We start from the raw sequence: 12,314 nt of genomic DNA, 5'->3' as shown, positions 1-12,314 counted from the left end.
ACAGATGCAATCGACAATGTGCCAAACTGACTCCCAATTCAAAAACTTTTCTAATAATGGTACTCTTATGTTGCAAATGTTTAATGCACTTAAAAAGGCGCATGACAAAAATAAGATAGTAACCACATAAATTAAACCTTAATAAATACCTTAGACAGTTTCCCGCAATGCGCAGTGTGACCCTGTATTAACATTTGATAATGCCTCCTGCAATCTGATAATGCCCACTGCAAAAAACACTCAGGTTCCTGGATACGAGATAGTCCATTCCTATTGATCAATAGTCTGTGTGCACCACGGCATGCAGAACTCGCTACATTCGTACCAAGTCCAAATAAGGAGATTTTTCTGGACTACTTGCACAAGGAATATACCATAAAATGGACAGGGGTGTTTGAAAAAGAAAATGAAAAAAATCCTTGGAAATTTATCATATATTGACTTTTTGACTTTCTGACTAAAATGGTAACATGATTAAATTTATCTTTATGCATAGCAAGTCTAACAGCCATATTTTAACGCATTGAAGCTAACAAGTTGTGGCTTTGGTAACTTATATAGTCCAGGCTGTTAAGTAGTTTAATTGACTGGTGATAAATGCATGATCATCTTGAAGATAGACTTTCAACTAAAGTATCTGCTGATTTCTCTAAGATTATGTAAATAAATTTTTTGTAGAAGAGCATAAATTGTTTATGTATTTGTCTGTGCTTTAACCCTTGATGCCGGGACTTTTTTCTGAAATGTGATACATTTTCCTAGAAAAGGGAGCCATTGTCACAGTTGCTGTCGAAATTTGTACATATATTTTTTTTTCTCTCTCTCATTTTCTAATATTTAGTTTCCAGCAATTCCTTTCCTTTCAATTTCCTTCCTTTTTCCCTTCATCATAGATTGGGTAAGTATTACTACATGCATAAGAAATTTCTTTCTTTTTTTTTCAGTGTACACGGCATAGGTTGTACTGTACAATGCCTACGCACACACACACACATGTATCCGCATAGCCTGTGCGCAGAAGGATTCAGCGGACCGTGTTTATATAAATATTTATAAGTTATTTGAGTGAAGCTTTTATTTTGGGTCTGTGACTGTTTGGTTTTTGTAACGTAAATCAGTGCCGTGGTCATGTGATGAAAATAAAGAAAATCCCCGCGAGAAAAATAACCCGAGGTGGTTAGACGCAATTGAGCTATGATTTTGAGCAGCTTTTCGCTGATTTGAGACCGGGATCGGTCGAGATTGGCCAGATGTCCAAGGGACCAAAACCCTATCTGACTACGGCAGTTTAGTCGGTACTGATGAGCGGGACAGGCTTTCATGAGACAAGCCAGGTCCATGACGATGCAAAGTCTGGTGACGGGGTGCACCGCACAGCACTAAGAACAAGCCGTCTGATTGACGCCGACACAGTACGCCCGACATCGCTGCTCATCGGAGCTGTACGGCAGATCCAGTGAGGCACCGAATGAGAGAGCCGACGCACGGGGATCGCCGGACTCTACAAGAAAGAAACAGGCACACAAACTAAATACCGCGGTGGGCCCAAATGACTAGATAATATTCCGGAATACTTTATTGTTTTTTTTTTCTGTTTTGTTTTGCTGTTATTTCCTTGTTTAGTATTTAGTTACGTTCACAGTAAGGTAGTAGAAGTGAGGAAGGTTCCGTTTGATTAGTTAACTGCTATTGGATATAGATTAGAAGTTAATATAATTTTAAGTGACATGCGCAATATTTACGTACCGTATTTGGTTTACCTCTTAATTGTTCGTGGCACATTAGATTGATTAATTGACTGAGTTGAGTTTATTAGGAATTTCCACCGGTGTATACCAGGCGCACCAGATTGCTGTATATAATTGTAGTTGAGGTTAACCAATTATTTAATTATAAGTTCGATTTCTTTTCGCTTTATTTATTTGATAACAATAAATTTGTACTTTTTTTCCCCCTTAAAACATTTTTTTTTTTTCTCTGATTGAATTTTTCCTGTCCTTGCGAGTGGTTCGGGATCTGCACGCGGGTTTCGCACCTTTTGCCGCGCTTCGCTAAAACCGGGTGCGACAACATGTTTGGTAGTGTTGTATAAAAAGAATAATGTTGACAACACGTACTAACTCTTGAGGAAGAAACTTTTATTCTAAACTATTCTACAACTTATACAAGAGAGAGTGGGAGTACTGCACATAGAGATGTTGCTTGTGATAATAATGGCTAAAAATGACCAAGTGGTAAAAAAAATGGTTGGGTATACAGGCTAGAAGAACAAGGGCAAATCTAATTACAAAGTAATAAATTCTAGACAAGAAGTCTGCCAGTGGAATGTGGTAAGAAAGACAAAGCAGTGTAGGAGTACTCTTAAATCAATTAGGAGGCTTGACATTACAGAGTCTGGCTTGACATTACAGAGTCAGGCTCGACATTACAGAGTCAGGCTTGACATTACAGGGTCAGGCTTGACATTACAGGGTCAGGCTTGACATGAAAGGCATTAAAGGCTTCTAATCTACTGCTCAGAAAAATGTACAAGGGATCTTAATGCACGTGTCCCTATTTTTACTAGGGGGAAAACACTTCACATGTACATGTAGACTGGAGATTGACTACTGTATCACGCACTGCATCAGAGCTTCAGGGTAGACTGCATATTTTCGCCCATTGCACAGTCTGGAGAGCAAACTGATCATGTTTGGATCGGGAGACTTCCTTCTTATTTGCGAAAGGGAGGACATCAGCCTGCCACAGCATCTGCACGTGCTGCAGAAGGTCGTTTGTCACCGTGAATGTGGATGTCTTGAAGACTCTTTGTTCTAGCTGTTTATCGTGATTCCCAGTTGGCCCTTGGAGTGTCTAACCAAGCCTTGTGTAAATAGCTACTGGTGCACCACGGGGTCCAGATCTTATGGGGCATCTTGGGATGATAATATCTGTGTGGTCTGCTCCAAGAAGCAACATCGTTGATGCCTGATTAACTACCGGTAGCGGCAGGTGACGGAGGTGACTACACCACTGCTGGAGAGCCCTTACTGGGTATGTGTCTTCTGAGAGGCACAGATTGCTGGCGGAGAAGGCTCCAGTGATGGTGTATTTGATGTTGGGCTTCTCCTTTGGTGACACATGAAGAGATGTGATCAAACCTTGGCATTCGACGACATCATCACGGACAGACATAAGGAAGACTGTCTCTGGCTGGCCTTTGAGCTGTAGGTTCTTGGCTGCTGTTTGCAGAAGCATACTTCTATCAGAGCCATCATCAAGCATGGCATATGTTTTGATGGTGGCAGTAGGGCCATGTAGGAGAACTGACATGACTTTCAGCATTACATCATGAGGACGGACTGGCCTGTCAACATAGACAGTCTGGCTTGATGTATGCACTCTGAGGATACGACTGGTAGTCTTATGAGCGGTATCATGAAGCACAGTTAAGTGCACTTCCTTACAGGTGTGGCATGGCTTCTTGAGATTGCACTCACCTGGATTATGGGAACGACCACACTTCCAACATCGTCCCCCTTCCTGGATCCAACTGACGATTTGATCAGTCTTCAGCTTCTTGAGCTCTGGACATCCACCCAAATAGTGCTCCTTGTTGTCACAAGAGGGACAATAAGGCTGGGTTTGTTCTTCGGCTTTGGCGCTGTCATGAGTACTGCTGTGGGGGCATCTTTCTTAGATGTTCGCTCCTGGTGTCGGGGTTTCAGGTTACCGGTGTTACACCCAGACACTGCTCCACTGGCAAAGCTGTGTTACTGGGCTTTTCTCCGCAGCCAGCTTGCAAACTGCGGTAGAGTGTAGGTCTGACTGGAGTTGGACTTCAAGATGCCCTCCTTCAAACAGTGCTCCATGAAATTTGTCCTGTGGTTGGGGGCAAGCTTGCTGAGAAGTTGGTCCACATGCAACCCTCTAGGGCTTGTAGCATGCCCACGAGGGAGGGGACATTGAGGGAGAACTCCTCGAATGCTTCAGTGTCACCATACTTTATGACAGGCATGGCCATCATAGCTGCGATCTCACACTGGACAAGCTGTCGCGATTGGCCATACTTGTCCGTTCCAGCGGCTAGGGCTTCAGCATAGGGCTGACTAGAATACATGAACGACTTGGCAAGTTTCAAAGCTCTACCACCAAACCAGTCGAGCATCACCTGGAACTTGTACTGTTCGGTGAGGTATGGATGAATGTTGATGAGGTTGTCAATGGCCATACGAAGTAAGGCAAACTCCGTCTCTCTTCCGTCAGAGAATCTTGGCAGAGTTGGGTACCATCGGAGGGGAACCGGTGGGAGGTTTAGGCTTATGTGCTGTGCAGGGAGACATGTAACTGGTAATTGTGGGTAAGACTGGTAAGACTTGGGATGGTATAGGAAGATGTGTCCTGTGTGGTAGAACACACTATGGTTGATGTGGGGGGCACCGGTGGAGTGCTTTGGTCTGTAGTAATGGCGACATCTACCAGTGTTGTACTAGGCGGGGGTGACTCATCACTGATTAAGGCACTGATGGCCTCAGCTTCAGCCAGTTGTTGTTGAGCCCGACGCAATCTGCGTTGTCATGACAACTTGGCAGTTATGGCTTCACGTTCTCTCAAGGCCTGACGCTCTATTTCTCTGGCCTTGAGTCGGGCCTGTCTGACTTCGTCATCGATACGATGCAGTTCCTTGTCTGATGCCTCCTCTTCCTCTAACTGGCAACTCTTCAACTTGAGTTTTCTTACGAAGGGCTCGTACCTTTGCAGCATATTTCTCACTCAACCCAGACAGATGGGGACTGACAGAATGACTGGAATGGGTACTATGATGGGAGGAGTGATCGCTGTTGGCCACAGACACATCACCTGTATGGCCATCTTGGGACAGACCAAGAACATCATCCTGCTGTGTATGAGACATTCTGGTTCTTGACGCGGAAATCCAAGGGTCGCTGGTTGTAGGATCCGGCTCGAGGGACCGTGAAAAGGAGTCAATGGCCAAACTGGTGATTGGCTGATTGTTTATTTATCCTGTGGTGTACAAACAGAATTAACATAAAAACTAATAAATATGTGCACAGACCTGGTAGGGACACTTAATATTCTCAGAACATTAACATAAACATGATAAATTATGTGCAATCATACCCATAGTTTGACCTGGCAAATATATGAACTTGGATAAGAGCCAAACACACAACGAACACTCCTAAACAATAATTAGATGACTCTGAATTTACTAAAGAAACCCCAATTAAGTCTTATGAAAATATATGCCCCTGCACTTGTGATTATACACATATATGTGACATGAACATAATACGATATGCATTACACTCCAAATGCAACGATTATAACCCCAGAAATCCCCCCAAATATCATATTTAGATCAACCAAATTGTGCTCACTTTATGTCATCCACGCACAGGGGGTATTTATAATTAACCTGGTAACTGGACAATTAAGGTACAGGGCAATTAGGAGTACATTCAGAAAGAATTTTGGGGAATTTTAGGAACAACGTGATTCGACATGGAATGATTGGGCAATTGTAATAAGTGAATCACGAGAGGGCGCTACTGCATGTTGCTGTGGGAGAAACACTTTCCGACAATGATTGTGCATTTTGTTTCTCAAAATTCATGGCGGGGGCCAGCCCGCATGGCCAGGCTAGGATGTGGGATTATTTTAATGCCCTGGCCAGACTACTATATGTATTCCTGATTGTGCTGCTTTTCTGCCTCCTGTGTAGTTAGTTCATGGCCCCCAGATGTCTAACTTTACCCATCTTTTCTGTGTTCTTGTGCTCTCAAAGCCCCCTGACAAACTTCGGGGGATCGAAAGCCGTATTTTGACATCATTACATGGCTAGATTTGTTTGCCGCCCTCATTGATGCATTTCTTACTCTTACCCAAAATGATGATTTTTTTTATAAACTGCAGAGCGAAGTTGCCATGTTAGTCATTGTATGGGTAATAATGACCAATGCCCTGTATATTATAACACTATTGCATATTAAAAAGCAATGTGACAGAGCTTTATTATCAGTCAACAAATCTGTTGACATTTACACTATTTCCATGGACAGTCCACGTGGTGACTTTTACCCTCAACTATACTCGACAACGCTCACATGAAGCATTTTACATTCATATACACAGCTGAGCATGTAACAAATGCTAGCAAGTTCAGTTCATGCAGTTGTATCGGTAGGCCCACATGAGAAGACTCCCATTTCATAAACAGTACTTGGCAACAGACTTGTGAGGGTCTATGTAACTTCTGAAGAGGGCACTTCTGTTACTTTGCATGAAAATGTTTTGAAGGTTTGAAACCTTTAAAAATGTAGAAAATCCTCAGTTCTATTGCAAACAGACAAAGAGGCTCTAATTCTTTTGGCTTCTCCTCTTTAGTGTTAGCACAAAATCCTTTGTGTATTTGCAAAGTCATTTTTTTCTTTTTTTTTGTTTTGTTTCCCCAACCCCTGTATACTTTGTTCATATTTTATTCCAACCTTAATTTGTGATTGAAAGCAAAGTCGTATTACAATCAAACTTAAAGTCAGGTAAAAACCCTAAGGATTTGTGTGCTGGGCAAGTGATGTCATGGAAGTCTGTACATAACATTTGCACTTTCATTTGTACTTTTTTGTCTTGTAGGTGCAATTCTCACTGTGACCTTCAATATGAAGAGATTGAATGGCAGTGCTATTTAAAGCAATGGTAAGCTAATTAGGCAAATTCCAGTGCACAAATATGCCTGAACAGGTATAGCAACAAGCTATTCTTAGTCCCTCAGTATGTATAAACCATTACACTAAACTAACACCTCGCCCACACATTCTATCTAGCACTTGGAAAATGCTGCACCATACCAGTCTCAGTTCGACAAATAATTTATGAATATTAGCAACCAAAGTTCTAAAGGCAGGAAATTCTACAACTGAAACTGCATATACTTGATTTTGTCTTTTCCTTTTTTTATATTGTTAATGCATTTTGGAAGCGTCTCACAGCCAAGGACTGAATAATAGTTTCACATTAAAATCACAAAGGTATAAGTGTGAAAATATACAAAAATGTATCTGTGAGAAAAGAAAATATGAATTCATGGTTTGTATCAGTTAACCCCAAGCAATGGAATAGAACAAGGAGTAAGGCCAAAAAAAAGTCTCCGGTTTCTGGTTACCGCGCGCGTCGCCGTAGACCTGCGCATCGGGAAGGATTTTTTTTATTTTGCATAAAACAATTTCCAAAAGCCGGCAAACGTACTTGATTCGCAGGAATTCTGCTACCGAGTAATTTTATTTGATGGGTGGGGTTGAGTAATGTGAACGGTGGAAGATCCCCCAAGGCCTCCATACATATCAGTCGGGCAATCTCCTGTATCTTTACACGAAGGTCGTGTCCGAATCAGTTGGCTGCGGCTTAATATTATGCATGGTTCTATGGGAACTGGCTGTGGATGCTGCCAAATACTTGGTGTAATTCCAGCCGATTCTGACCCTGGCCCACGTCTGTGAACCAGACAAACGAAGTGGTCTTACGTCCTGCTTACGTATTCAAATTGAAAACGCTTTTAAGCAACAAACCGGGGGGGGGGGGCAGTCTATTTCAATGTCGTTGAGGCAGTCATATGCAGCAAGGTATGAGATGGAGAGATATCCCCCTGCTTTGTGTTGGTCATTGTCTCGCAGGAATCTGGGGCATTCCTTTCAGATATCTTGGGGGGATGTGTTCAGTAACAATAGTCTGGAATGTGTATAGGGATTGGACATGTTTTTTTTGGGGGGGGGTACCCCTCGGTCTCATTTCTTGCTGGGTATAGAGGCAGTGGCGATACATATGCCTGCAGTGTATGCAGCGGTGATGGACATCGTGTTATGATGATACATGTAACAACCCATGCATTGTCACTTGCCAAGAACAAAGGCAGATTAGAGTGAGAGGGAGATTTTATTTTCTGAGCTGAATTTTGCCCCCAATATTTTATATGCAACTTGTTTCTTATAAGCTAAAACAGAAAACAGTGTGCAAAGAATGTTACCTCATGAGAATTTCATTTTCATTTTGACTCTGGAACTGAACTGCTTTGAATTGTTTTTTCATAGGCTATTTGACGTGCAACTTGTTTCCTCTAAGCTAAAGCAGAAAACAATGTGCAAAGAATGTCACCTCACAAGAATATCATTTAAAACCGGAAGCTGGAGCTGAACATTTATTTTTCACATTTAATTATTCCATGGTTATACTACTGTATTTTAACAAGCTCAATCTCGCAAGAATTGAAGACTCTTGTTTGAGTGAGATGACTGAAACCATCGCCTCTCATATGTTATGGTCTTTTTATTAATTCAAAATTGTTAATCCACACTTCTCATGTAGTGACAAGGGCATGCGCCCTAATGTATATGTTTATCACTTCTAAGGGGAAAAAAGAGGAGGGAAAAAAGCCGCGTCACCGCACCACTTTTGGACCAAGCCCGTGACCAGAAATCGGAGTCTTTTTTTGGCCTAATGCCACAAGGCCAAAGGACAATGTGGTATGTACCACACAGACTCTGTATCATATAATATACAAAACTGCATATGTCCTTTTCATTTGATTGGTGGATTGTTGATCATGTGTCATTGAAATATTCATTCTGTTCAATGGCACTGTAATAGACCGTTAATATAGCCACTAAAATAGCCTCAGCCGCCGGCAAATCCAGAGAGCCACTGGTGGAGGGCCTCTGGTGGACCGCCCTGACCCGCTTCTTTTGTAATTGTATAACATTTTGTGCACACCAGAATTTGGTTTCTATTTCGGGATGCTTGTGGTTTTGGCGGGTGGGGGAAGGGTTTAACATTGTTATACATTCTTTTGGATGAGAGTCGTAATGGCGTAGTTGTGGTTCTGACGGTAGTGCAGAAAGCTGTAAGTCAGATTTTCAGTGGATTAACTTGAGGTTTTGTCGTTGTAAATCCTGTGAGTTATGTTCTCTTTTTGGTGTTCCTGATTTTTGGTGTAATACAGGGTGTGTCAGAAAAAAGTAGACTCTCAGAAAAAAAACCCATAAAGATAACATAGGGACAAGTTTTAAAAATCGGGTTTTATCTGTTGGTGAAGGGTGTAGTTCTGCTTTGATTGATGCCAGGTTTGTGGTTCACATTTCACACTTCAATGAACAGTGGAAGTATGAATTTTGAAAATAAAAGTCTGTTGCACATGGATGTGTCAGGGTTAAAATGAGATCCGTCAGGTTGAATGAAAAATTATAAAGGAGTTCTACTGTTCATTGAAGAAAAGCAGAACTACACCCTTCACCAACAGGTACAACCAGATTTTTGAAACTTGGTCCTCTCATATTTTGATGGTAAATTTTCCGCTGAGAGTCTGCTTTTTTCAGACACACCCTGTATTACTATCCAGTTTTTATTAATACGCCCTGAATAGGGATGGGAACCAGTGTAACACTTCACGAAACTACCTGTGGGTGGTGCTTCAGACACCAATATGTTTCACGAAATGGCGGACTTTAATATGCAAGAACCTTTTGTTCTAACCGAAGATGAAAGGGTCATGAGGCTTTATGCAGTTATTGTACAAAACAAATAATGAATGTTTCAAATTTGTGCAGTGGTAAGAATAATTTCATTCAGTGACAGGTAAAAAGTTCTATTCCATTCGGCTTCGCCTCGTAATGTAGCACATTTTGATCTCTCTCTCTCTCTCTCTCTCTCTCTCTCTCTCTCTCTCTCTCTCTCTCTCTCTCTCTCTCTCTCTCTCTCTCTCTCTCTCTCTCTCTCTCTCTCTTTCTTTCTTTTAATTAAGACTTTGGAGACTCTCAGAACACATCAATGAAATTCGTTTCTCCTGTAATTGATGCAAAGTAATAATACCATGAACTATTGCCAGCTAGAGCACTCGACAGAATACTGATCCTGGTGATGCTTTCTTGGGCATGTTATTTCGACATCCGTGACATTTTTACAATTGTTCGATTTGTTTTCTTTGAAAACCACTGCACTCCGTCACGTCTGCACCGTGTTATTGAAGATTTTTACTAAGCTTTTAATGAACACGAAATCGTATATAGTTGTTGTTTTCTTGACATATCTAAGTGTTTAAGTACTATTTATCAGGGATTTTTACTCATATCAAGACAGCATAGTGTTTCTGGTCATGAATTGAAGTGGTCTAAGAAGTACTTTTTGAACAGTAAACAAGCGGTTAGGTGCATTGGTAAAACTTCAAGTCCTGATGATATTGATCTTTTCGTGGTGGAGGTAGCAAGTAAGTTATATAGCTTTGATGCACCACCGTGCAAGGATATTTCATTCTGAGAATGTGTGGTTCTGAAAAGAACCAGAGGGTATGCAACATTTCAGACAGTATGCTCTGTCCGTCAGAGGTTCCAACGATGACACTGTGTGTGGAGGCGGTGAGATACGGAGAGGATGCTAACTCAGGATCCAACCAAGGGCACTCAAGCGGAACATGGGTTGCTAACGGATTAATGAGGAGGCTCCAGTCGATCTGGTAGTTTTTGGTGTGGGAGTGCTTGATGATGGCAGACTTGACAAGTCTGCAGATCGACTGGAGCTTACCCAAACTCATCACAAACATTAAACATTTGTACCCTCGCTGCATCAGAGAAGCTATCAAAATCCTCAAACACGACACACTACCACACGACATGTTCCAAGCCTATGAGTCTCGAACTATACTCTTGTTAACCTTTCCTCGTGCTCCCCTCCTTCACACTGACACACGTAATTGATCTCCGAGCTTTCGGTAACTGATTACCTTCTTCAGGCAAGCAGATTCAGTTCTGAATGAACACGAAAAAATCCACGTTCATTCCCGCTTTCCGCAAGATGTGTCAGCGTCATCTGATGTACAGCGTAAGGAACTGGAGCAGCGCGTCATTTCCGAACTTGGAACGCTACAGCCAGAGGGAATGAACGTGGATTTTTCCTTGTTCATTCAGAATTGAATCTGCTTGCCCTGAAGAAGGTACTCAGTTACCGAAAGCTCAGCAATCACATATTTCACTGATTTGATATTATATTCTTTTCGATATTCTGATCAAGGTGCTACGCAGCCCTTCCATATTTCATTGACCTGCTATAGCAACCCATGTTCCGCCTGAATGCCCTTGATTGGATCCTGAGTTAGCATCCTCTCCACACGTTATTGGCTCTAGACACAAGATAAGCAGCTTCATCTTTGGAACCTCTGCATTCTCCTGAGACAGAGCATACTGTCCGAAACGTTGAGTACCCTCCGGTTCTTTTCAGGACCGCACCGAGAGATATCCTTGCATGGTGCTATTGCAAACCTTTGGACCTGATGATATTTCTATTTGTAGACCACATAGGATTCATAGGGAAGTATTTTTGGACCCATCCCGTTTACTTAATATAACGACATCGCACAAAATGCTAATTCCAAGTGCGCACGTGTAATAAATTTGATGATTTGTTATAACTTACACATCTTGAAGTAATCTCAATAAGGTTAATCAGATTTTGTAATTTAATAGTGATAGCATTAGTGATTGCTATGAATTTGATTGTCTTTAACCCTGATAAAACTAAAATTGTGTTTTTGAACTCTAGTCGTGCTAACAGTGATGACATTAAATATCACACTTACATGTGGGGACACTCAGCTTGAACAGATTGATAATCATTGGTGTACAATGTTTGTTAAGAACAGGGGCATGGAGAATTGTAGGCGGATGACTTGCCCAGCCATGGAAATTTTAAAATCCGGGGAGGGATAACGACAACATATGACACTAGCCGGGCGATGTTCATGATACAGTAACATATATTACACTCTTGCAGCTAGAACCTTATGTCAAAACGGCGTATTAACCACTTGACGCCGGATGATATGTAACCATACACGATTTTCCCTATTTGTTCCACGGAGGATGTATACACTTGTTTAAAGCTTCTTTTTTAAATTTCCGCGGTGTGGTTGACGTATTAATGCTTCGTGTTTGGTTGCGTCATAAATAAGTGCAATTTCAAAGAATTTGCAGGGGGGAAAACCGTCCCTGGCAGTTTTTTTGGGTGAGTAAACCCGACGTTAACTGGCTGTAGGCCTATACGTTTACCCATACACAGTCGTGCTGTGTCAGAGAAGCTTCAGTATGGACGAATGCAAGCAACACATTTTGTAAAAAGCTCGCTGTTTTTTTCAAACAGAATGGCTGAATGTTGAACCAATTTTCACGCTTAAGTTTTTTTAGTCCTACATATCAGCGCGTACAAACGGCCACATAACAAGACTCTGGACGCAGATCTTAGCCAGTCATCATATATAGTGATACTTAGACATATTG

General features: G+C 41.7%; 1 protein-coding gene across 4 annotated transcripts in view; it reads left to right on the top strand.

The window, feature by feature from the left end:
- Window positions 1–11,631, top strand: part of LOC110985293 (apicoplast pyruvate carrier 1-like) — a 98,618-nt gene extending 86,987 nt beyond the window's left edge. For 2 of the 4 annotated variants that reach the window (XM_022246223.2, XM_022246222.2), the window contains exon 12: window positions 6,634–8,544. In XM_022246223.2, coding sequence (XP_022101915.2) covers window positions 6,634–6,689 — 56 coding nt within the window. In that variant the 3' untranslated portion in view covers window positions 6,690–8,544. Of the gene's footprint in view, window positions 1–6,633 lie in introns of all 4 variants that reach the window. The other 2 variants (XM_087146120.1, XM_022246224.2) reach the window with 2 other exon arrangements.
- Window positions 11,632–12,314: the final 683 nt, after the last annotated feature.

This window comes from Acanthaster planci, linkage group LG14 (assembly GCF_054643075.1).
Source record: "Acanthaster planci isolate LZ-2023a linkage group LG14, COTS_SCS, whole genome shotgun sequence".
Taxonomy (NCBI): Eukaryota; Metazoa; Echinodermata; class Asteroidea; order Valvatida; family Acanthasteridae; genus Acanthaster; species Acanthaster planci.
This window is presented reverse-complemented; position numbering and strand designations above follow the sequence as displayed.